Source organism: Lepidochelys kempii, chromosome 7 (assembly GCF_965140285.1).
Source record: "Lepidochelys kempii isolate rLepKem1 chromosome 7, rLepKem1.hap1, whole genome shotgun sequence".
Lineage (NCBI taxonomy): Eukaryota > Metazoa > Chordata > Testudines > Cheloniidae > Lepidochelys > Lepidochelys kempii.
Window position 1 is genome coordinate 107,033,899 of NC_136386.1, and position 27,454 is coordinate 107,061,352.

Below are 27,454 nucleotides of genomic sequence, written 5' to 3' on the forward strand. Positions count from 1 at the left end.
ACAATGGGAAAAAGGCAAATATAGTGCCCATCTTTAAAAAGGGGAAGAAGGAGAATCCGGGGAACTACAGATCGGTCAGCCTCACCTCAGTCCCTGGTAAAATCATGGAGCAGGTCCTCAAGGAATCATTTGGAAGCACTAGGTAGAGAGGAAGGTGATCAGGAACAGTTAACATGGATTCACCAAGGGCAAGTTATGCCTGACCAACCTGGTTGCCTTCTTATATGAGATAACTGGCTCTGTGGATATTGGGAAAGGGGTGGACATGATATACCTTTACTTTAGCAAAGCCTTTGATACGGTCTCCCGCAGTATACTTGCCAGCAAATTAAAGAAGTATGGATTGGATGAATTGTCTATAAGGTGGATAGAAAGCTGGCTAGATCGTCAGGCTCAATGGGTAGTGATCAACGGCTCGATGTCTAGTTGGCAGACAGTATCAAGAGGAGTGCCCCAGCGTTCGGTCCTGGGGCTGGTTTTGTTCAACTTCTTCATTAATGATGCGGATGATGGGATCGATTGTACCCTCAGCAAGTTAATGGATGACACTAAGCTGGGGGGAGAGGTGGATACACTCGAGGGTAGAGATAGGGTCCAGAGTGACCTAGACAAATTGGAGGATTGGGCCAGAAGAAATCTGATGAGGTTCAACAAGGACAAGTGCAGGACAGAAGAATCCCATGCACTGCTACAGGCTGGTGGGGACTGACTGCCTAAAGCAGCAGTTCTGCAGCAAATGACCTGGGGATTACAGTGGATGAGAAGCTGGATATGAGTCAACAGTGTGCCCTTGTTGCCAAGAAGGTTAACGGCATATTGGGCTGCATTAGTAGGAGCATTGTCAGCAGATTGAGGGAAGTGATTATTCCCCTCTATTCAGCACTGGTGAGGCCACATCTGGCTGTAAGTACTGCACATCTGAAGTACTGCTTCCAGTTTTGGGGGGCCCACTATAGAAATGATGTGGACAAATTAGAGAGAGTCCCAGTGAAGGGCAACGGAAATTATTAGAGGGCTGGGGCATATGATTTATGAGGCGAGGCTGAGGGAACTGGGATTATTTAGTCCGCAGAAGAGAAAAGTGGGGTGGGGGAGGGGATTTGATAGCAGCCTTCAACTACCTGAAGGGGGGCTCCAAAGAGGATGGAGCTAGGCTGTTCTCAGTGGTGGGAGATGACAGAACAAGGAGCAGTGGGGGAGGTCTAGGTTGGATATTAGGAAAAACTATTTCACTAGGAGGGTGGTGAAGCACTGGAATGGGTTACCTAGAGAGGTGGTGGAATCTCCATCCATAGAGGTTTTTAAGGCCCAGCTTGACAAAGCACTGGCTAGGATGATTTAGCTGGGGTTGGTCCTGCCTTGAGCAGCAGTTTGGACTAGATGACCTCCTGAGATCTCTTCCAACCATAATCTTCTGTGATTCTATGTTACTTCAGAGTCTCAAGCTAAGTTTTATGACAGAAAGCAGTCTCTGATGTACTGATTTGTGGTATGCAGTTTTCTCACTGCTGTTTCTGTCCTCATACGAGGCTGATTCTTCTTTATCATTTCTCTCCTTTTCACGTAAACTAGATTTTTTTTGTCGTCTTTCTCCTTTCTATGTGAGCCACATTCTTCTTTATCATCACTCTCCTTTTATGCCACCAGGAAATGTGGACTTTTCTCCATCACTTTCCTCACATTTCCATTCCTCATCTTTTCATAATAGGACTTCCATCATTTTACACTTTGCTCCTCAATTTCTTCTGCACTGGGATGATTGCTACTGCCTAGAGCCCAGTCTGTGTTGTTCTGTTTCAGATATTTTCCCATCAAATTTTCCCCTTTCTGCAAACTAGATTACAATTGAGGTTTTCGCTTCCTATAGTGAGTTCCTGCCTGGAGACACCGTGCCCCTTACATAATCGTGAGGCATGGTTGACAACATTGTAAGAGGTTCAAGGAAAATGTAGTTTTTCAGAAAGTCTGGAAGGGTCCACGAGATTCTAGAAAGGTCCAGAACATTCCAGGAAGTTAGTGAAAAATGAATCCACATACGGAATACTTTTAAAACATTTTGTTTACCCTTTTGTTGCTAACAACAAAAACAGCATTCCAAGCTTGGCGACCCCCACACCCATAAATCTGGCCCTGGTCTTGAGGGGCAGGCAGCAAATGGGAGACATACTCACAACGAATTCAGAGATAGTGACTCTGCAGGAAAAAAAAGCTAAAATTACTCTGATGATACCAACTTATGTTTATTCTTTAGTCAAGCTAATTTTTTCTGCTATTAGCTACCCTATTCTATTTAAAGGTCTAGAGTTTCCACGATCTTTAGCATTGACTAACCAAATTTTCAACAACTTTCTACTGTCAGTCACTAATATATTAATAAACATTAGACAATAATTTAACTTGGCTTTCATCCTTTCTAAAGAGCAACTAGTAATGAAAGCTGTTTCCTATCCATGCAAGTTTTTAATATGTATCAGGAGTTTGACCCTTACCCTGTTGCATATAATTTGCAACAGTAAAGTGTTTATAGATCATTAGCAATTCAGAATTCAGAGATAGAGTGACTCTGCAGGAAAAAAAGCTAAAAATAAACCAAAATGATCGGGAAGTTTGGATGAGGTTTCTTTTTTATTATGTAAATTTAACAATCGACAATTCCCATGAAGGAGATGAGTTTTGGTCAATAACTATGTGCACACATTTTGCTGAGAAATTAATGTTGAGACTGAGCCTGTTTTCATTTCTAGAACTGAAATTTAATCTCTGCACTTTGAGTTAATTTAAAAATCTTAAACAGATAGATACATGTAACTTGGTGTATGTTGTTTACCTTAAATGTCTTGAGGAACCTTATCACAAACTTTTTGAAAAGCCAAGCAAATTATATGCAACAGGGTAAGGGTCAAACTCCTGATACATATTAAAAACTTGCATGGATAGGAAACAGCTTTCATTACTAGTTGCTCTTTAGAAAGGATGAAAGCCAAGTTAAATTATTGTCTAATGTTTATTAATATATTAGTGACTGACAGTAGAAAGTTGTTGAAAATTTGGTTAGTCAATGCTAAAGATCGTGGAAACTCTAGACCTTTAAATAGAATAGGGTAGCTAATAGCAGAAAAAATTAGCTTGACTAAAGAATGAACATAAGTTGGTATCATCAGAGTAATTTAAAGTATCAAATGTAAAGTGTTTATAGATCATTAGCAATATCTAAAGTACTGTTACTAACTAGGTCACATAGAAGTAATTGGTGCACCATCATTCTGTGTGTGTTTTGAAGTGCAACTTTAAAGGCTGTGTATGTTTCATAACTTGAGGAAATAAAAAGAGTGAGAAAAAACATTTATTGAATATCTTTTCTGTGTACAAGAAACAGCAATAGCTATATCAGTCTTTACATTATCCTCGGTTGCTGCTAAACCTTTCCTTGCAAAGACTAGACGACAATAATATCACAGGTTTCAGAGTAGCAGCCGTGTTAGTCTGTATCTGCAAAAAGAAAAGGAGGATAAATTTGTTAGTCTCTATGGTGCCACAAGTCCGCCTTTTCTTTTTAACGATATCACAGTTGATAAAATGTACACAAAGTACAGAAAACCTACTGCTGGGTGGAAAGGGGTTTCTCCTTGAATTTTGATTTTAAACTTCTTGAGCACAAAAAAGAGGTGTGCAAGTAACATCCCGTGTGCATAAAAAAGCAAGAGGTGCCGCGAACTGTCTCTCATGCCCTAGGAGTGTGTCTTAATACCGAAAGTGCAGTTAAACTTCCAAGAATATTGTATTCATGTCCTGGAAAATCTCGATCGCGTGGTTGTTAATATATTTTGAAGATTACATAAAAAGTACTTATTCACAGTGTGTTGTAGAGAACAAGATGTGCTAAAATAATTTAAGACTTCTTTTATTATTTGCATCCAGATTATGCTATGTGCTCTACAAATTGTCTGTTTGCAGATTAACTCCTTTTTATTCTGTAATTTACTCCAAAGGAGGTAAATTAACAAATGTGTGGTTTTATGTATGCACAGAAATATATGTGTATAAAACTAAAAACGCTACTTTACGATTAGAACTGTGTGTGGGATAGGTAGAGTTTCAATATTTTTGAAATTTCTTCTGTTCCAGAACAAGGACATAAAAAAATTAAATATTTCCAGTGAACTGAAATACTGGGAGGAAAAAAAAATTGGGGGTTTGTGCTAATCAAATGAAACTTTTTTTTTCAATTTATTCTTTACATTTTATATTATATAAAAATAAACTCAAACAAAAAATCTAAATGTTCTGTTCCAAAAATGTCAAAAATGCTTTTTTCAAACTTAGTTTCAAAATCAATTTTCATCACAAGTGGTATGTTCCTTGAAATATTTAGCTGTCGACAAAGCAACGTTTTCTGACAGAAAAATATTCTGTTGGAAAATTTCCAACCAGCTCTACTTAGAATTGAAGTTTGATTGTATATTAATATTACTGGATATTTTTTAAAAAGATTGATCAATATATTGGGCAAGAGAGTTCTTCATTTTTTAAGTCTTTTAGGCTCACCTGTTGACACATGGAATACATAAGAGTGATTTCTGAATGTTAGAAGTACAAATGGATTCAGATGTTTAGCTCTTTCTCTGCTAGTTCTGGCTCACCTCACTGACTCAGTGTAGCACAGACCAAACACAGTTTGTGAAAACAGAGTAGCTAGAGTTACTTGTAAAGCGCTCTCTTGGGGGCCAATAAAGTCTATCTTTGTTTATGTAATGAAATCAGGGAGCAAGGGTCTGCTGTAATTTTTTGCTGATGGGATTCCATTGGTATTGTCTTTCAATGAAAAGCCTGAATTTAATAAACCTTTAAGGCTGACTTACTTTTTCTCATGATGTGCTGCATAGCCCTAATGGATTGCTGTTGATAATTTGGGTTGTTTTGTTTATGTAGTGTTAGAGCTTCTCTTTAAGCAGCTGGCTGGAAACTGAGATGAAGGCTGCCTTAATTCACTTTTAATAAAAGATCAATGGGTTTATTGTGGGAAAAATAAAATACAGATGTAAACTTTACCTGATATAAGAATTAAATGTATGTTTAACCTTTCTTTCTTGTTTGTTCAATGCTACTGGTACTTAATCCTCTTTGTTTTTGAGGCTATTATCTTTCTTTTGTGCTTTTACATTTTAAATTTGACTTAAACTGTAAAAACAAACTATGCTGATGATTTTCATCTCAAATGCTCACCAAATCCCTCAGATTTTTCAAAGTATTTAAAAAGTAATCTCCAGACTGAAGTCTCATTAAAACCTTTGCTCTTGCTCTGGGACAAAAGTTCAGAGAAGCTTCTGATGACTTTGATTTGGAAACTGTAAAACAAAAAACGGCATGGTGTGAATTGTTAATTTAAGTTTTCTTGTAAGTCTGCCAAGTTGTCTCCAGAAGTTTACAATTAATATCCAAGAATGCTTAATAATATCCTGAATGTCATATTAAAGATTTTTTTCTCTTTTTATATTAAATATAAGAAGGAAAAAAGCCCACTAGTGAAAATAAAAATAGAGCATGCCTTATTTTTATAAAAGAAATAAGTCCGTGTTTACATGGCAGTAAATTAGCCCTCTAGAAAGAAACATCAGTCTCAGAGAAATCTTTCAGTGATGATTGTTTTCAGTATCTTTTTTTTTAAAAAAACAAATCAATTGTCAAGATGTGTGCACTGATTTTTATGAAGACACTCATTTTATTTTTGGTACTTGGAAGGTATAGGATTTTAGATAAGGTTTACCGAAGTGATGTTCATCTTATCTACAGTAGAAATTAAAACAACTTCTTATGGAGTTTTTGCAAATCCCAACCCAAAATGTACTGACATTTTGTTGTCTCAACAAAACTGGTTTTTGCAAATCCCTGGAAAAGAAAATCTAGCTTTAGCAGATAAATAACTTGAGCATTGGATTTAGAATCTATGAGAAGGCAATTCCATTATACTATAATTTCCAGATCTATTAAACCCACTATTTACACATTCTTTTAAAAAGTGCAGCATCCTATTATCTGCAACATATTTTCCGCTAGGCACGCTTTCTCGATTGAGAAAATGAGTCATCAGCAGATGGCACTGGAACTCAAGTGCTTAGAGTTAGAGGTGGTCTACGAGGTGATGTAGTTTTTTCTAATGGAAGTCGTCTTATATTTAAGAATCCTCAAGATGGTCACTACCGTAACTACAGTACCATAAGAGCAAAGGATTTTAGGTCATTAGGAGAAGTAAGACAAAATTTATTTATGCCATAGGTCAAATGAAATTTTATTCTTTAATTTGAATCCAAAGATGAATCTTTTTGGGCAGTTATTTTGGAAATCTTCAGTTACACTGCTGTGATGAACCTAAATGAGACTACCTGTGCAAAGGTTTTTTTCCTCTTGAGACAGCATGCTCATTTCTTCTGGGCTTTCTGGGTATATTTTTAATATTTCCAGAACTGCTTCTTTGTGATATTGATTGTACACTTTGATATTTTTCTTAGAAAGGAAAAATGAAATCTGAGTGTTTGCCAGTGATTGTTTATGGAAAGGGTGCTAAAATACACAAATGAAACCCTGGCTAGATACTTATGTTTTCTACAGTAAAATGGGAGTGTATGAAGCATATCGTATCTTCTCATTTAGCTGTTTAAATTATTTATGGTGAATCAAATTATATTGCCTGTAAGTTATTTTTTTGTTTTAAAAAAAAAAGTCTTAGGGTTATATCTAAAATACAGCGGTATTGTTCTAATGTGTTTATAAAGTGGTTGTAGACTTCCATAAAATCTCCTGCTATGTGCATTCTGTAGCTTTCCTGTAGTTTTTGAAAATTAAATTAATATAACAGAGTTATCCAAGTTACTCCGAGGAACACACACACAGCTTCTCCCTCTTGATGACATTGCAGAATTTGGATTTAGGTAGTTAGAGTGAACCACAGCATTTAAAAAAGGGAGGAAAAAACGTGTTTGTAATGTTTGGGGATACTTGAAAACAGAGCGGAGATTACCTAAGAGGCTTGGGTACTGGTATAGTTTTCACTCTACATACATTTATATTTCAAGTGATATCCATGTGATAAACTCAGCCTACCGTGACCACCTCATCTGCGCTCTATCCATCTCCAGCATGACTATTGCTAAGATTCTAAATATTTGGAGGCAGGAAACATAAAGCAACTTGCCAGAGAACCATTTGCTTCTCTTCGTTCCTCTTCCTCCCCATGTGGAATTTCCCCACGAAAATTTAATGGCTCGAGGTTCAGAACAGGCAATGTTTAGTCCTGGGACAAGGACAGGCATAAGCTCCAGTATCTCATAAATCGCCAGTTGAACAGCATATGCTCCATCCCCCCTTTCTAATATTAGAGGGCACTTGTTTCTAGCTATGGTAGATTACAGTGTAGTGTAAATTCTACATATATATTGAGATTAAGTCTAAATCTAAAAAAGATGAATATTGTAATTAATTCATAAATGTCAAACACCATAGAAGTGAGTTGGGATGATTTCACTCCTTTCTATATGCACACTTCTTTTGTCTTCGGTATTAGTAATTCAGGTCCTTTCCTGTCAAAGATCATGATGAAAACTTTCAGGGGACGACCCAGGAGAAAGTATAAAGGGCCCAACTGAATGATTCCAAGGACTGCAATATGTTTTCCTCCTCTCTGATAATATATACTCACTGAAGGATGTAAGATTTCCTATGAGTTTATATTGAAAAAATCCTTTGTGTATGTTGTAAATTTCCACCATGGTATGAGGGAATGTAGATATTTTACATCTATTAGTATGACTCACGCATATAACTTTTTTCATGCTGCAGTGAGTTTTAATGGCACAATATAAATAGAAAGCCAATATGAATTTAGAGACACAACTTCCATTTTAAAAATGAGAGTTTTAATGAGAGTTGTCAAACTAACTACTCAAGTCAACTTTGAAATTTTCTCAAATGTCTACTTTACTTTTATGTAAAGAATTGGGTTTGGGGCTATATCACTGAAATTATGAGTTCCTGGGGTTTTTTTGTTTCGAAGCTGTGATAGCTCTAAATTAGATTGCATTTTAATAGTAAATCTTATGACAAAAATGTTCCATGTGTAATGAAGGTTTGTGGATTTGCCAGGGATATAGTTAATTTTAATTTGAGGCTCCACTTTATTCCTTGAAAGTGGTGTTTTTTCACAGTTAGATATCACTATCCATTCTTAAAAACATCTTGGACTTCTGCTTTTGTACTTGTTACAGACAGTGCTTGAGGTAGCCATTTCTTTGGTCTTTCCTTTGGTTTAGAATCTGCCAGTTAATACTTGACTCTAGTTAATTTTATACCTAAAGCTTCACCTCAGAACACACAGAATTTCACAATTAATCCATGTAATTTTTCAGAGGGCTGCACATTTATTTAATTTTCAAAACTCAGAACTTTAAACTCAATATATTTTCAAACCCAGTGTAAATGCATTTTAGGGAAAATTGAGTTAAGATGAGTGACCAAGCTTTCCTTGCTTATGTAGATGAAAGTACAGTATGCAAGAGGCTGAGCAAGAGTTAAATTGCCTTATCCCATTGTTTAGGTTGGAAAACAGCTCTCAGAGATGGTTACTAAAATATCTGTCCACTCTTGACCATTTGAATCCATAAATAATTACACTTGTAATACAAACAGGTTTTTACTCAATCTAGCTGAAAAGACAAACTGGTTTCCAAATCCCCAAATTGTTTCGTTGGGGTAATGGTGACTTAAATTGTGCCGTAAGTGTTACACTAACGTTTCATTCAACAGCTCTGTTTAGAAAGCATAACATTTAAGAGTGGTTTATTTAATAAAGCAATTTCTAGTCTTTGGCTTAGACGAGAATGTTCTAAAGCCATGAGGTTTAAGTTTATACTTGGAGTTGAGGAATATTGTTTTACCTTAAAGTAGAAATTTGCTTTTCGTAAAACAGCAATAGTTACAAACTGATCCTGAATGATTTTCAAATGAGAAAATCAAGGTCAGACAGAGAGTTTTTAAAGTAAATGTTTTATTGCGTGTTTTAAGCAAACACTGTATACGGAAGGCTACTCTAAATGAAAACTTCCTGGTTGTCTGTAAATGCAAAGTAATCAGTTTAAACCAACAAAAGGTATTGATTATACAGAAGCCTTAATAAAAACAACCTGCAAATTGGAGTCATTGATGGAAAGAGAGGCATTGCTAGTGAGCAGAATGAACTATCATTTGAAGTGGAAGGATGGAGTGAATGGAGCTGGGAACCGTTAGAAGGGCTTCGCTTGCTAGAATCTTCAGGAATGTAGCCTGGATGTGGTTCTGTGTAAAACTGATTAGTTCATCTTATTTTTTCAGTGATCAGTCTTAATATTGCAATTACTAGGTGGTTTTCTCATTCTAACTGTAATAAGTATGAAAGCTGCTGATCAGTACTGTAAATGGGTGGTTAGTATTTTAATTGTATGACATCAGTGTATGAATTTCTGACTTAGCATGCCTGAAGTTGAAGTAATTGGCAGGAAGCAATTAATTGACCAGATCATCTAAATATTGTCGAGAGTTTAGTAGCAGGAGAGAGGATTTATGCTTGTCTCAAAAAATTCAGAAAATTTATTTCTTCTAATTCTTCAAGATCAAATGTGCCACTGCATAAAGATTTGAGTATTCAAGTGGAAGAACAGAACACTGATTAATTTAATTCTGTGAATGAGATGGTTTCAAGGACATTGTTGTCATTGAAGTATAGCCACAATAACAATTTAAACCCTTTTTCAGATCTTCTATCAGCTCTTTAGCGTCAACTTTTTTCAAGAGAATTTTTTGGCAGTAGAAGATGAACATCAACTGATTGCCTTTTTTATTACGCAAAATGAACCGTTTAAAGAAGTGGCTGAAACTGTTTGAGATGCAGGCTTCTGACTCTGCTACATTCAGTGTGATTTGTCATAATTCTGCTCACGAGCAGTGGGTTTCAGACCCTATGTCGCTCGAATTTGTTCTTAGTTTTTTTTACTTTTCATAGCATAGCCCTTGTTTTTGTAACGTGATACATGTTTTCTGTTTGAAAACTAGTCATGTTTGATAGTGCCACCACATTTCTTGAACTGTGTATGGAGGTTCAATGGGGGGAGTGACTAAAATGAATAACAGGTCAAAGGTGGGGTTTCAAAGTAATTAACAGCTCAAAGATCAAACTTGTTTTAAACGGGGTGAATTGACTGATTAGAGTGACAAATTATTGCTGAGGTGATAATTTTCTTTAACTGCTGGGATAAGGAATATTTTAGTTGTTTTTTCATTTCTAGAAACACCTTATCTTGGGAAGATTATCCTTTTAACAAAAATTCTATCTCTGGGGCTTTCCTAATGCTACTCATGATATTCTTGGAATGACTTGTATATTGAATTAACAAAAATGTTCCATTTCTTCTTTTGTATTTTAATATTTCATTAAAGGGCGTAGAACAAATGATTCATCACTAACACAATAAAAACAGTTTGCTGCCTTAATGGTGGGTCATACTGTTCTTTTTGTGTTTCGAATGAACAACATTTCAAACAAACTGCTTTTGTAGTGCTGAATTTTTTATTGTCAGCACCAACTCAGCAAGACTGTAGGTAATAACTGAGTTTAGAGTTCAAAGAAGCAAGACTTGAGTATTCATTGTGGACACCATAAAATATATTAATATATTAATTTGAGAAACTTTTTTTTAAAAGATACCCAAGTCAAGCTTGTGTTTCTGAGATGGTGCAGAAATCACTAACAGGGTCACTTAATGTTTATGGTGAAGTTGTTTCTGGATCATTTTGTTTAGTCTTGATTAAAACCATTCCTTGCACATAGTGAACTCTGGAGTCTTTTAGCTGGCATGTTGTTATGTAACTGATATGTCTATTCTTTTTTTCATTCTTCTTCATAGGGTCAGTATAGGCCATCTGACTTATTGTGTCCAGAGACATATGTCTGGGTACCCATTGAGCAGTGTCTACCTACACTTGAGCACTCTAAGTATTGTCGCTTCAACCAGGACTTAAAAGCAGGTAGGTTTATAATAAAAGGTAGGCCAAATTGTCTAACTTATTTTGACAATATCTATCACTGTCATCATCTGCTAATAAGATTTCCATAAAGCCTTATATCTATTGTTATAAACATCGAAAAAGCACTTCCAGTAATCATAGCAAATAGAGAGCATGTCTTCAGCTGTCTATTAACAGTATGCAATTGATGAAAAGGTTTCAGTGTATAATACATTCCATAGAATATATGTAATTTAAAGTGAATATTTCCTAATGGCTTTATGTGAACATATACATTATTTATTCAGTCCATTTGATGAGCTAAATGACCAGTCTTTTCCTTCTTTAGACTTCAGTCTGATACAAATATTTAAATAAAGAGAAAGGAAAGAAGTCAGGATAAATATCTTAAGCTGAAAAGAGTACCAAAATTGAATTAAAAGGGATCTCCAAATGCGTTTATTAACAAAAAAGATTCAGTACCTGTAGGGGATTATGTGATGAATACCTCAAATAGTGACGATAAGAGGAGCATTGTGCATATGACTAATCTTGACTTCACCTTGTTTTACCTCTTAGTGTCTGGATTGCTTCTTTCACACAGTGATTCACCAGCATGTGCTGTTCTGATCAAAATCATCACAGTTTAGAATACAAAATGATAAAAAAGATTAAAAACAACATAATAGAATAAAAAAGATGTACCTCTCCTGTAGGCCAACTCAATGCTCCGGAAAGGTTCTGTAGGAGTATTATAGCACTGGATGGCGCATGCATGAGAGAGGTGGCACAAGGACAGGAAGCCAGCACTGCATGTCTTTGGGAGACCTCATTTTAAAAATAGTTTAAAATGAGGTGCTGAATACCTTTCTTTTTCACCACAAAGCTGTCTCTTCATATCCCCATGCTATGAGGTCACCGACCATTGTACCATTCAAAGATGTAAAACCATTAGAGTATGTCTACCCTACAAAATTAGGTCGATATTATAGAAGTCGATTTTTAGAAATCATTTTATTTAGTCGATTGCATATGTCCACACTAAGTGCATTAAGTCGGTGGAGTGCGTCCTCACTACCGTGGCTAGCATGGACTTACGGAGCGGTGCACTGTAGGTAGCTATCCCACAGTTCCCGCAGTCTCCCCCGCCCCTTGGAATTCTGGGATAAGCTCCCAATGCCTGATGGGGCAAAAACATTGTTGCGGGTGGTTTTGGGTACATGTTGTCAGTCCCCCCTCCCTCCGTGAAAGCAACGGCAGACAATCCTTTTGCGCCTTTTTTCCACGCAGACGCCATACCGCGGCAAGCGTGCAGCCCGCTCAGCTCAGCTCAGCTCGCCGACACCGCCGCTGTTGTGTCCCGGGTGCTGCTGGCAGCAGACAGTGCAATAGGACTGCTGACTGTCATCATACACAGCTTCCGCTGCAACTCTGCTCTGCTGCTATTGTTTCAAGAGCGAATTTCTCCATGTTGTCTGTCATGGGCTCCTGGGTACATGTGTTCTCCCTCGGGAAATGTGCGCGGTGCTAACAGTCATCCTCCACCACTTCCACTACAACTCTGCTCTCCTGCTCTCATGAATCCACCTCACAGGTCCTCTCGTCATTCTCTATAAATGTCTATTCTCATGGCATCCATCGTCAGCCACCACTTCCGCTGCAACTCTGCTCACCTGCAGTCGCCATACCACGGCAAGCATGGAGCCCGCTCAGATCGCTGCGGCAGTTATGAGCATTGTAAACACCTCGTGCATTATCCTGCAGTATGTGCAGAACCAGAACCTGCAAAAGCAGGCAAGGAAGTGACAGCAGCACGGTGACGATAGTGATGAGGACATGGACACAGACTTTTCTCAAAGCACGGGCCTTGGCAATTTGGACATCCTGGTGGCAATGGGGCAGACTCACGCTGTGGAACGCCGATTCTGGGCCTGGGAAACAAGCACAGACTGGTGGGACTGCATAGTGTTGCAGGTCTGGGATGATTCCCAGTGGCTGCGAAACTTTCACATGCGTAAGGGCACTTTCTTGGAACTTTGTGACTTGCTTTCCCCTGCCCTGAAGTGTAAGAATACCAAGATGAGAGCAGCCCTCACAGTTCACAAGCAAGTGGTGATAGCCCTATGGAAGCTTGCAACGCCAGACAGCTACCGGTCAGTCGGGAATCAATTTGGAGTGGGCAAATCTACTGTGGGGGCTGCTGTGATGCAAGTAGCTCACGCAATCAAAGATCTGCTGATATCAAGGGTAGTGACCCTGGGAAATGTGCAGGTCATAGTGGATGGCTTTGCTGCAATGGGATTCCCTAACTGTGGTGGGGCAATAGACGGAACGCATATCCCTATCTTGGGATTGGACCACCTTGGCTGCCAGTACATAAACCGCAAAGGGTACTTTTCAGTGGTGCTGCAAGCACTGGTGGATCAGAAGGGACATTTCACCGACATCAACATGAGATGGCCGGGAAAGGTACATGACGCTTGCATCTTCAGGAGCTCTGGTCTGTTTGAACAGCTGTTGGAAGGGACTTGCTTCCCAGACCAGCAAATAACTGTTGGGGATGTTGAAATGACTATTGTTATCCTTGGGGACCCAGCCTACCCCTTAATGCTCTGACTCATGAAGCCATACACAGGCACCCTGGACAATAGTAAGGAGCTGTTCAACTATAGTCTGAGCAAGTGCAGAATGGTGGTAGAATGTGCATTTGGATGTTTAAAAGCATGCTGGCGCAGTTTACTGACTTGGTTAGATCTCAGCGAAACCAATATTCCCATTGTTATTGCTGCTTGCTGTGTGCTCCACAGTATCCTTGAGAGTAAGGGGGAGACGTTTATGATGGGGTGGAAGGTTGAGGCAAATCACCTGGCCACTGATTACGCACAGCCAGACACCAGGGCGATTAGAAGAGCACAGCAGGGCGCGCTGTGTATCAGAGAAGCTTTGAAAACCAGTTTCATGACTGGCAAGGCTATGGTGTGACAGTTCTGTTTGTTTCTCCGTAATGAAAATCCTCCCCCTTTGTTCACTCTACTTCCCTGTAAGCCAACCATCCTCCCCACTTGGATCACTGCTTGCAGAAGTGAAACGTTGTTTCAAAATCATGCATTCTTTATTAATTCATCACACAAATAGGGGGATAACTGCCAAGGTAGCCCAGGAGGGGTGGGGGAGGAGTGAAGGACAAGGACACACTGCACTTCAAAACTTATTGAATGTCAGCCTTCTGTTGCTTGGGCAGCCTTCTGGGGTAGAGTGGTTGGGTGCCCGGAGCCCCCCCATCCCCCCGCGTTTTTTGGCATCTGGGTGAGGAGGCTATGGAACTTGGGGAGGAGGTCGGGCAGTTACACTGGGGCTGTACCGGTGGTCTGTACTCCTGCTGCCTTTCCTGCACCTCCACCAGACACCGGAGCATATCAGTTTGATCCCCAGTAGCCTCAGCATTGCTTCCTGCCTCCTCTCATCTTGCTTGTCCCTCCTGTCCTCGCGTTCATTTTCTGCTTTCTTGGACTCTGCCTTTGTTTGCCTCCACGCATTCTTTCAGTGTGGAAGGACTGCATGAGCTCAGAGAACATTTCATCGCAAGTGCGTTTTCACCTTCTTATCTGCGCTAGCCTCTGGGACGGAGATGATAGGAGGAGTGTTGAAATATTTGCAGCTGTGGGAGGAAAAAAAGGGAGAGTAGTATTTAAAAAGACACATTTTAGAGAACAATGGGTAGACTCTTTCGAGGTGAACCCAAGCTGTTAACATTACATAGCACATGTGCTTTCGGTACAAGGTCTCATTTTGCCTCTTATATTGAGGGCCTGCCAGTTTGGTGTGAGAGATCTCACGCAGGGCCAGGCAACAGCATTCGGCTTGCAAGCAGCCATGGTAAGCCACAGTTTTTCGGCTTCTTCAACCTTCATAACATGTGGGAATGGTTTCAAACAGCAGCACCCTCCTTTCCCATACCAAGCACCTGTTGGGTTGGGCATTTAAAAGGAGGGGCTGCGGTTTTCGGGTAAACGTACAGCACAAACCCAACTAAACCCCTCCACATCCAATTCTCTGGGATGATCGCTCTCCTGAGGATAACAGAGAGAGATAAAGAACAGATGTTGCTTGAATGCCAGCAAACATTTGCCATGCTTTGTTACGCAATGATTACGCGCTACTGGCCTAGCGTGGTAAAGTGTCCTACCATGGAGGACGGAATAAGGCTGCCCTCCCCAGAACCCTTTTGCAAAGGCTTTGGGAGTACTTCCAGGAGAGCTTCATGGAGATGTCTCTGGAGGATTTCCGCTCCATCTCCAGACATGTTAACAGACTTTTCCAGTAGCTGTACTGGCCGCGAATGTATCCTAAGTCTTCAGGGCAAATTAATCATTAAACACTCTTGCTTTTAAACCATGTATTATATTTACAAAGGTACGCTCACCAGAGGTGCCTTCTCCAGCTTCATGGTTCAGGAGCCCGCCTTGGGAGGGTATTGGCTCCAGGGTGATAAACAGTTCCTGGCTGTCGGGGAGAACGGTTTCTCCGCTTGGCTGCTGTGCGCTATCCTCCTCCTTGTCATCTTCCTCGTCCCCAAAATCCTCATCTCGGTTGCATGAGACTCCCCCCTTGCAGGTGTCCACAGAGAGGGGTGGGGTAGTGGTAGGGGCTCCCCCTAGACTTGCATGCATCTCATCATAAAAGCTGCATGTCTGGGGCTCTGACCTGGAGCGGCCATTTGCCTCTTTGGTTTTTTGGTAGGCTTGCCTGAGCTCCTTAATTTTCACACGGCATTGCTGCGGGTCCCTGTTGTAGCCTCTGTCCATCCAAGCCTCTGCACTTGGAGATTTTTGCAAATATTTTGGCATTTCATCTTCTGGAACGGAGTTCTGATAGCATGGATTCGTCTCCCCATACAACAATCAGATCCAGTACCTCCCGTTTGGTCCATGCTGGAGCTCTTTTGCGATTCTGGGACTTCATGGTCACCTGTGCTGATCAGCTTGCCATGCTGGCCAAACAGGAAATGAAATTTAAAAATTTCCAGGGCTTTTCCTGTGTACCTGGCTCGTGCATCTGAGTTGAAAGTGCTGTCCAGAGCGGTCACAATGGCGCACTCTGGAATAGCTCCCAGAGGCCAATACCATCAAACTGCATCCACACTACCCCAAATTCGACCCGGCTATGTCGATTTCAGCGGTAATCCCCTCGTTGGGGAGGAGTACAGAAATCAATTTTAAGAGCCCTTTAAGTCGACAGAAATGGCTTTGTTTTGTGGACGGGTGCAGAGTTAAACCGATCTGACGCTGCTAAATTCGACCTAAATTCGTAGTGTAGACCAGGGCTTAGAGTCCACATGGCTTGAATGTATATCTTGATGTTTGAAACTGTGCTTCCCTAATGATATCCAGTTCTTTTTTTTTCTGTGAGCATGAACAGTAATGGAATTGAATATTATTTGCCCTATTTTTCCTTCATTCTTATTTAAAATCATAAGAATATTTCCATGTACTTCAGTGTTGGGGTTTTTTAGTGTGTAGTCTACAGCTGAATAAAGAATTAGTGTTTCAATGGCAGTATATGTGCAGTGTGGGGAAGGATGGAGGACATTGTCCTTTCTCACAAGCTGTCTGGTTGACTGAAGGGGTTGCTTTGGACCTTAGAAGGAGCTACATTCAGCACTGCTCATCGGTAGGAAGATTATGGGAACACAGAGAACTTCAAGAATGGGGAGTTCTAGAGGTGGGTAATAAAGTATCTGAAAATATCTAGCTACTTAAATGCATTTAAACAAATGCAAGGAAACAAAAAAAAAATATGTATTTTGTACAACTCCTGAGCTGATTTTTAACTTGAGGCAATTTGCAATGTTAATTGTCTGTAAACTCCTTAAAAGTAGAGCTCATTATGGAAACCTGGGTAGGACCTTTTGTGTGTATATAAATAATATACCCTGGCATTCATATTGCCACCAGTTATATCTTCCTGTTTCATTAGCCCCTGTCTATTTAAGGAACATCATATGCAGTAGTAGCGGTACTAAGTGATATCATGTCACTGTTTTGCTCCGTACAAGTAAACTGTTGCAGGGACTAAAACAGTAGCATACGGTGCGTGTTTGAAAAGTGTTGTATTAGTGCAATATGTGCACTTACAGTAGGACCTGTTAAATTAGGATATCATGGAAATGCAAACATTTATTAAGCCTCACATCATTCCAGTAAGGTAGGTGTGTAATATGCTTTGTCACCATGCAATTAGATTATGGTAACGTGCTTAATATAACAACGTGATGGACATTGAGACCACTGAAATTCAAATTTAATGCAGAATGCATCAGCCCATTTATTAAACAGGGTTTCTTCTTGGGAACACACACCACCAGTGCTCAGTGATCTCCACTGCCAATAAGATTTTTGGTGCATTTCATGGTATTGACCTTAATCTATGAATGATCTGGTGTCTGAAAGACCTCCATTCTTCCTCTCCAGTACTGCCACAGTTGTGGTCAGCAGAAGAGTGCAAAGTGCCTCTCTTGATGGTAAAAATGAAGATTGCTGGTAGGGCATTTTCCATGATAGATTTTCTGCTTTGAAATTCGCTCCTTTCCCCACCTATTGGTCCATCGGTGCCTAGATCTGTTTAACTGGGAAGCATGCTGCAAAAAAATACTTTTGCTCCTGGACATTTGGGGAGAGGGCCAAGGCTTAGAGAAGGGTTATTATATTTGCCATGGTGGGGTGTATATTTTAATTATCGTTCTAATATGCTAGTGAATAGTTATATATTCTTTGACTTTCTAAAAAAAACCTAGATTTTTCTTTTTGCTGCATTATTAGTCATTCCTGATTTGTGGTACTATTGGCTAAATGATTTTATTGGATCACTCGCTGTAAACTCCTTTGCCTCCTTTTGCATTTATTTTGCTCAGTTCCTGAATTTGAAACCCAGTGGGATTTATGGAATAAGGAATAAATCTACAGCAATGGGGGGGGGTTCATATGTTACTTGGTGAAGAGGGTGTCAAATTCCAATGCTTCTCCTCCCTCAGCATACTCTGATTGCTCTAAAAGTAGATACCAGGCATGTCACACGCTGTTCAAGAGAGCCAAGCCTACTCCTTGCAGTGGACTGTCCACATTATGAAGGCTTATATAGTTGCATATATAATGGTTGCCATTGAAATGTCAAAATTTACCAAGCCACCACACCTATTGTATGGTTGTTATTGGCATATGTTGAGAGGAAGGATTCCCCTCAATGGTTAGGGCACTGACCTAGGACTCAGAAGACCTAGCTCTGCAACAGATTTTGTGTATGACTGGGCAAATCATTTAGTCTCTCTGTCACTCAGTTCCCCATCTGTAAAATAGTGATAATAGCACTTCCCTACGTCACAGGAGTGTTGATAAATACGTTAAAGATTGTGAGGCGCTCTGATACCACAATAATGAGGGCTATATAAATACCTAGACAGAAATGTTACTTTTTAAATATTTATTGCAGCTATTATGTTGGGTATTGTACAAAACACGAAAACAAAGACCGTTCCTTCTCCAACGTTTTTATAATAGAGCTACAACAATAACAAGGCGCAGTGGGGAAAAAAGGCGAGGGAACTTATTTGGAATTTTGTTTTTAAGTGCTTGTGGATATCATGAAAAAAGTAGTTTTGAGGAGGCTTTTAAATAGGGAGGATGGTGGCTTGACAAAGCAGGACTAAGTCATTGCATTCCAAAGAGAAAGCATGGAAAAATGTGCAAAGACATGAGTGGGATAAGGAAATAAATTGGTTGGGAAGCTGGCTTTGTTCCTTGCCCCAGGAAAGGAAAATGTTGTTGTACTTGCTAAATAACCAAACCAATGTAGGTTGGTGATAGTGTGGCAGTGAATAAACTAGAGACTTGGAAGATAACCCAATAAGGGTAAGGGAGCATCAGCAGCTCTGGGCTATGGAATCCTTATCATAGAAGAAACATTTGGAAATTTTAAGATGTAAAACTTTGTATCTTTATCAGTATTGAATATCTCAGTCCAGACACTATTTGAAATCAGACTTATGTCCTGTGGTTTAAGGAAATGAAAACACAGTTACATGCTGAAATATATGAGGCCTGCTGTGAGCTTACAGTCATTTGAGGTTTAAGTAGCTGCGGGCTCTAAGGAAGCTGCTTTCTACTGCAGGGCCAGTTTCCTGCAGCACACCCTCAGTACAGTCAGTAATGTGAGAGCCTATAATTCAGGGTGGATTAGACAATACTGTTCTATTTTAGATGACTGGATTTTCCATAATACTATTACCCTACCTATAGTAATTCTATTAAGAGCTCCCAATTTTTCAGTTATAGGCTTCCCTACTCTCAAATTAGCATCTAGTTTCAATAAACAGCTGAAAGAAGCTACACAACATTTTCAGTGTCACCTTTTGGCAATAAAAAGTCACTGGAAATTCTCTTCTCCCTGTCTTCCTTAACATATATTTTTCAAGGTGAGAACATTTTGCAGACATTGATCAAGACAGGAAAAGAGCCAACACTTTTTGCCACTTTCTAAAAAGCCAAACAATTCCAATTGAATTTAGCAGTTGCAGAATAATTGGTTGGTGAGGGAAGAGTGTATTTACTGCATTTGTTAAAATCTCCTGAGCAATGTAGAACTTTTTTTAAGCTCTTCCCTCTCCCACCTCTGCAATACTGTTAAGATTTCTGAAGTTCCTGTGTCTACTATGTACTAGAAAAGTATCTTTCCTTAAATCAGCTAGAAAATACTTTTGTGAATTTTCCACATTTGCATTTGGTTTTGATTAAATGGTAAGGCATACTTTAAGAACAGAAATACCGGGATAGTATTTGCATTTCTGATTTCAGAGGATTATGCCTGTTTCACATTTTTTGTGTTTTGATATTTGGAGCATTCCGCACTCTGTTTTTGTAATGGCTTTAAACTGTACCATTCTTTCTCCTTCCTCATACTCTGCTGCTCCAGCATCTAATATCTTTCCCTGCAGCAGCAGACTGAAGAAAGAGAGAAGGAAGGAGATGGGATAAACTCCTCCAGTTATTACACAACAAAGTGATGAAACCAAAGGAGAGTCTAACATAGATAATATAAACAAAATATAGGTGCTAATCAAACAATTTCTTAAGCCTGAAAGAATTTTAAAGTCTCTAATTATTTGGAACTGTGATTTGGGCTAGTTTTCAGGGTGGAAATCAGTTGGTGCCTCACAGCTGCATCAGGTTGGACTCATTACTGATTCTGGTCAACATAATAGGGTTCAATGCACTTTATTTAACAAACAAAACAAAAAAATGCTTCCAGTCTTACAGAAATAGTCATATCGTGTGCCAGCAAACCCTTAAAACTGATTTTAGAGTATATTAGCATGTTGAAAACCTCTAGATATGTAGTTTTTAATGTACGATATGAAACAGTTTAAAAATAACTGGGTTCATCAAAAATTGTTAGTGTTTTTATAATTACTAGTTAAACTTCAGATTTTAGTGCATACAAGCTGTGCTTTGCTAAAATATTCTTTCTTTTTATAAGTGGTAGTGAATTCAGTGATAAATAAGATTTCTGTTTGCTGTCTTTGCATAGGTGTTTTAAGGAATTGTGGTAGGTTTAAACCTTCAGCATCTTCAATTCCTCATACTTCTGTGAGGAGGTATGTTAGGATCCTGATAGAAATCATTTAGGCAACACCAAGTATCTTCACATAAATAGGATTTGACTAATTAAATGTAAATAGACAGGAAACTAACAGAACAATGAAACGTACTGATAGTTTTTTGGTTTTTTAATAAAGGGAGGTTTGGAGAGTGAGATTCTTCTGAACTGTTTTCTCTGTGGTGTACAGATCATGAGTTCTTATCCCTCGAAATACTCTGCCTTAACTGAGCAGCCTATTGCAGACCAAGGGTCTACTGTATATTGAAACTAAACTCTTTTTAAATGCTTTTTTTGCCTCTGTCTTCACTAACAAGGACAGCTTCCAGACTGCTGCGCTGGGCATCACAACATGGGGAGTAGGTGGCTAGCCCTCTGTGGAGAAAGAGGTGGTTAGGGACTATTTAGAAAAGCTGGATGTGCAAAAATCCATGGGGCCGGACGAGTTGCATCCGAGAGTGCTAAAGGAATTGGCGGCTGTGATTGCAGAGCCATTGGCCATTATCTTTGAAAACTCGTGGCGAACGGGGGAAGTCCCAGATGACTGGAAAAAGGCTAATGTAGTGCCAATCTTTAAAAAAGGGAAGAAGGAGGATTCTGGGAACTACAGGCCAGTCAGCCTCACCTCAGTCCCCAGAAAAATCATGGAGCAGGTCCTCAAGGAATCAATCCTGAAGCACTTACATGAGAGGAAAGTGATCAGGAACAGTCAGCATGGATTCACCAAGAGAAGGTCATGCCTGACTAATCTAATCGCCTTCTATGATGAGATTACTGGTTCTGTGAATGAAGGGAAAGCAGTGGATATATTGTTTCTTGACTTTAGCAAAGCTTTTGACACGGTCTCCCACAGTATTCTTGTCAGCAAGTTAAAGAAGTACGGGCTGGATGAATACACTATAAGGTGGGTAGAGAGTTGGCTAGATTGTCGGGCTCAATGGGTAGTGATCAATGGCTCCATGTCTAGTTGGCAGCCGGTGTCAAGTAGAGTGCCCCAGGGGTCGGTCCTGGGGCCGTTTTTGTTCAATATCTTCATAAATGATCTGAAGGATGGTGTGGATTGCACTCTCAGCAAATTTGCGGATGATATTAAACTGGGAGGAGTGGTTGATACGCTGGAGGGCAGGGATATAGGGTACAGAGGGACCTAGACAAATTGGAGGATTGGGCCAAAAGAAATCTGATGAGGTTCAATAAGGATAAGTGCAGGGTCCTGCACTTAGGACGGAAGAACCCTATTCACAGCTACAGACTAGGGACCGAATGGCTAGGCAGCAGTTCTGCGGAAAAGGACCTAGGGGTGACAGTGGACGAGAAGCTGGATATGAGTCAGCAGTGTGCCCTTGTTGCCAAGAAGGCCAATGGCATTTTGGGATGTATAAGTAGGGGCATAGCGAGCAGATCGAGGGACGTGATCGTTCCCCTCTATTCGACATTGGTGAGGCCTCATCTGGAGTACTGTGTCCGGTTTTGGGCCCCACACTACAAGAAGGATGTGGATAAATTGGAGAGAGTCCAGCAAAGGGCAACAAAAATGATTAGGGGTCTGGAACACATGACTTATGAGGAGAGGCTGAGGGAACTGGGATTGTTTAGTCTGCAGAAGAGAAGAATGAGAGGGGATTTGATAGCTGCTTTCAACTACCTGAGAGGTGGTTCCAGAGAGGATGGTTCTAGACTATTCTCGGTGGTAGAAGAGGACAGGACAAGGAGTAATGGTCTCAAGTTGCAGTGGGGGAGGTTTAGGTTGGATATTAGGAAAAACTTTTTCACTAAGAGGGTGGTGAAACACTGGAATGCGTTACCTAGGGAGGTGGTAGAATCTCCTTCCTGAGAAGTTTTTAAGGTCAAGCTTGACAAAGCCCTGGCTGGGATGATTTAATTGGGGATTGGTCCTGCTTTGAGCAGGGGGTTGGACTAGATGACCTCCTGAGGTCCCTTCTATGATTCTCAGTAGCAATACAGAATGCCTCTAAAGATGTGCTTTGTCATCTATTGTCATTAAAAATAGTCAGCTTCTTCACTAAAACTGTCCCCGGGAGCTTTAATAGACATTGTGTTGAGTATTCTGCAAAAGTCAAAAATAAGGACAGATTCCTGTCCAAAGTTGTGAGGATAAATACATATAAGTACCTAAAACAGAACAAATGAGGATAAAACAAAATATTGAATAGCTGTCCATTAAAGTGAGCACTGTCTATCCTGTGCACTCAATGAGGCAGAGGTCCTGTGGAAGAAAGTGAGTATGATCATGTAATTAAAAATTGTATCATAATTAGGGCTCCATGTCTGTTGCAGAAGTCACTTCTGCAGCGGCCAGTGTGGCTGACCCCAGGGCTGCCCAGCAGCTGGCTCCGGGAACAGCCACTCAGGCGGCCCCCCAGGCAGCCCCACTGGTCACTTCTGGAGTGGCCCTTGGGCCAGCCGCATCGGCCGCTACTTGGGCTGCTCCAGGCAGCTGGTGCCGCTGGCCCCGCCTCCCCAGCAGTGCCCCCCCCATCCTCCCTCCAAACAGCAGTCCCCCAGCCCCTCCCCAGCAGTATTCCCGGGGGCAGCCAGAGCAGCCACTGCTCAGCGGTCCCCAACAGCTAATGCTGTTGACTTCCCCAACCACAAGATTTAGTCAGGGTTATTTATAGTAAAAGTCATGGACAGTTATTGCCTTTGACCTGTCCATGACTTTTACTATAAATACCCATGACTAAATCATAGCCTTAATCATAATATATATTCACAAAGGGGACTGAATTAAGATTTCACAGGTAACCTTGAATCTGATATTTCCTAACTTTTCACTGCTTGATTATGCAACCTTAAAAATGTTCTTTTAATTTTGAGTATAATATAGTGTATATTTACTGTAACATAAGTAATTGAACAACTTATTTGTGTTGCCCTTGTTGACATTGTGAAAATGTACCAAAATGGAATTATTTTAAAAAAGGAAATTCTGATGGGTTCGGTCACCCCCTTGCAACTGTCACCTGATGTGCTGAAATTACCTCTGAGCCCGTTTTCCCTGCCAGCTTTGGACTTCCAGAACCCTATCTTGTTGAACCAGACACGCTAGCCTGCTGCAACACAGATCCAGGGTCTGGTCCACGCCCCCAAAGCTGCAGACTTAGGTAACCTGCTGAGCTGTTTTCAGCTATCTCCAGGCACCCAGTTTCCAATAGGGTCCACAACTCCAAATAAATCCGTTTTTACTCTATATAAAGCTTATACGGGGTGAATTCATAAATTGTCCGCCCTCTATAACAAAGATAAAGAGAGATGCACAGCTGTTTGTTCCCCCCAGCTATTAATCACTTACACTGGGTTTATTAATAAACAAATGAGATGGTATGATGGGATAACATGGTTTTGGTAATTAAATATTCATGGTAAATAGGCCCAATAGACTGTGATGGGTTTTTAGATGGGGTAAGATCCAAGTTACCCGGGAAAGAATTTTCTGTAGTATCTGGCTGATGAATCTTGCCCATATGCTCAGGGTTTAGCTGATCGCCATATTTGGGGTCGGGAAGGAATTTTCCTCCAGGGCAGATTGGAAGGCCCTGGAGGTTTTTCGCCTTCCTCTGTAGCATGGGGCACGGGTCACTTGCTGGAGGATTCTCTGCTCCTTGAGGTCTTCAAACTACAATTTGAGGACTTCAATAGCACAGATATAGGTGTGAGGTCTTTTTTAGGAGTGGTGGGTGAAATTCTGTGGCCTGCATTGTGCAGGAGGTCAGACTAGATGATCATAATGGTCCCTTCTGGCCTAAATATCTATGAATCTATGAAAAAAGTGATTTTATTAAGTATAAAAAGCAGGATTTAAGTGGTTTCAAGTAATAACAACCAGAACAAAGTAAGTCACCAAGCAAAATAAAGCAAAAACGTGCAAGTCTAAGAAACTGATTACAGGTCACAGACTAGACTCCTTCCTAGTCTGAGCCCAATCCTTTCCCCTGGTACAGTCCTTGCTAGTTTCAGCAGACATCTCATGTGGTAAGCAGGGGTTTTCTCATGACTGGGAGCCTCTTTTGTCCTACTCCACCCCCTTTTATAGCTTTGGCACAAGGTTGGAATCTTTTGTCTCTCTGGGTTCCCATCCCTCCTCCTAAATGAAAAAGTACCAGATTTAAGATGGATTTCATTATCAGGTGACATGGTCACATGTCACTGTAAAACCCCTAGTCTCCATACCCCATTGGTATGGAGCATTGAAGTCCAGAGTCAGTAAAGCTTAATGCAGGGCTGTCATAATTTGGGAATAAAGAACAGGAAGTCATGTCTCTGTCTGTCGGTCTGCATCCATTTTCCTTCCACAAAGAGGCCATTGGAGGAAAATGAATATAGAAAATTTCATCCAGTATTAGCCAGCACTAAGCAGATGGAATTGACGGTGAAAAGGGTAAATAAGATTACTTATCACTTGTCTATTAGGTTGGTTGTGTTTCTAATTTAAAGCAGAAATACGCAGCTGTAAAGTCTTTTCAGCTTCAAACCTCAGAGTAAGAAAATCAGTCTGTGAGTGCACTCATCCAGTAGAACCAATTTAATAACCTTAATAACAAAATAGATATGAAATCAGGAGAATATTGGCACTTTATTTTTGTATTATTAGCAAGGTTGGAGAAAAATAGAATTATGGCTTGCACTTCTTATTAAAACAGGTGCAGATGGATAATGCTAGTTTTTGGTACAAAGAAAGCATTTAACTGGAACTCCAACTTTTGTGATCTAAAAGTAGATGTTGAGCATATATTTTGCTATTTAATTAATTCACACCACTTGCCCTCACAAGTCATCTGTGTCTGGCACACTTACATAGTCAATTCTCTGTGCAACTGGGAAAATGGAGATTTCAGTTGATATGCTGTATTATTATATACTGGCACGTTTGAAGTATTTGATTATATTGTACAGAAAAAAGAAAAAAGAAAAAAACCTGGGTTAACTGGCACACTAAAATGCCAGCAATATTTCAATCCTGTGAATCCCCTTATTCACCTCAAGAATATGCTCCCTGAGGCTTAATAAGGTTTTCTTTAGTAAAAAAACAAAACTGCTAAATACCCACAGACTTGGACATTACATGAGTTGTTACAAATAGGTCTGCTCATTTTACAAGCATGTTCATTTGCATAGTGCTTTCAGTGTTTCACTAGAGAAACTAGTATGTAGTGACTGTTTTTGTAACTTTGTGTTTGTTTGAAACGCACTTCACTTTACATAAAATTTAGGTAGTAATCCTCTGTTTATACTTTTCTAAACGGGGTAAATTTCAAACTTCATATAAAAGTAGTGATGGTAGTAATATAGCATCATTTAAAGTAATTTTGTATTTTGTAGCCTTCGTAGTGTAGAATGTGCATATTTGCTTATTGATCATATTAAGTACAGGAATTGCAATCAATTTTAGTGCTGTATTTTTAGTGGACTGAATTTGGCCTCCCTTTCTGCAAGAGCAAATTATGTTCACGTTTTTGCACCAAGAAAATGAACTACAGGTGCAAATTTAGCATGCTTCTGAAAGTTTGTCTTAGCATGGATAGTTGGTAAATACAGCACTGTTGTTTCTGAATCTATCCAAATGGATTTATGTGAAATACAAACCAAACATAAACTTCAGTGTTTTTAACATTCCTCCTGCATGATCTGCAGTGTCAAACTGATCATAATTTAGGTGTTTTCAACAGTATCACATGCACCTTCTTGGGAAAAAAATAGATGTAAAATAAATCTATTCAAAACAGAGTAATTGCCTTTTAAAAACTCAACTTGTCTAAAAATTATCACACAGTAGTATCAGAAATTACCGCATTTTCCTCCTTAGGAGGTAGCTGTAAAGGAGGTTTGCAAATGTTAGCTTTTTAATAATATCTCTTGTACATACATCAGCCTGGGACAAATATGAAATAAGTACATTTTCCTATAAATGAAAGAGAACTGACTATTGTTTTTGTAGTACAGTAAAAGCTTTGTTATCTGGCATGGTGGGGGAATGAAATACCCATTTTCAAAGCATTAGAATACAATAACATGAATAAAGTATAAACTACAGTACACGGGTATTCACCAATCTAGTAGTAGTACTGCACTGCAAAGTGGTTGGTTTTTTGACGCATTTAGGTGTATACAGGTAAAGTTTTCTATACAGTAGGTTATCTTATGATACTACATATCACTATGGGCAGCGCATGGCATAAACCCAGATCACTATAAATACACTTAACACAAAAGGTATACTGAACATAATTTAATCTTTCTTTGATGATTCAGAAGGCACTTCAGGATCTTGCAGTGTCTCAGGGTCATCATTATCAACATCAATGATCATTGTAGTTGTAGAAGGTGTAGGAGATTGGGCTGAATCTGTAATGACACTATGACATACCCTGGAAGCTGCTTTTTTTGAATAAATCCCTGGTATGAGCTTGCTTACTTGTCTTCTGCCTCTTTTGCATAAAAGTAGAGTGCAGAATGTTCAATTGCATAACCTCCTGGCGGTATACTAGTCCCGGTTACTAGATTGAAGATTTGTATTGGGAGATATCAGAAATGCCAGTTAATAGAGCTTTCTGGATGATAAAGTGCTGGATAACACAGCTTTTACTGTACTTGTGATCTTGACAATCAAAGATCAATTCCTTGCTCTGCCAGAGACTTCCTGTGTGATCTTGGGCAAGTCACTTAGCCTTTCTGTGTCCATCTGTAAAATAGGGATAATAGTATTCCCTGCCTCTCAGAGGTTGTGAGGATAAATATATTAAATATTGTGAGGTGCTCA

General features: G+C 39.7%; 1 protein-coding gene across 11 annotated transcripts in view; it reads left to right on the forward strand.

The window, feature by feature from the left end:
• Positions 1–27,454, forward strand: part of ATE1 (arginyltransferase 1) — a 183,981-nt gene that overhangs the window by 132,461 nt on the left and 24,066 nt on the right. For 10 of the 11 annotated variants that reach the window (XM_078853862.1, XM_078853863.1, XM_073354189.2 and 7 more), the window contains one exon: positions 10,929–11,049. The exons of the other annotated variant lie outside the window; for it this stretch is intronic. In XM_078853862.1, the coding sequence (XP_078709988.1) occupies positions 10,929–11,049 (121 nt within the window). The remainder of the gene's footprint in view (positions 1–10,928; positions 11,050–27,454) is intronic. 11 annotated transcript variants of the gene reach the window in all.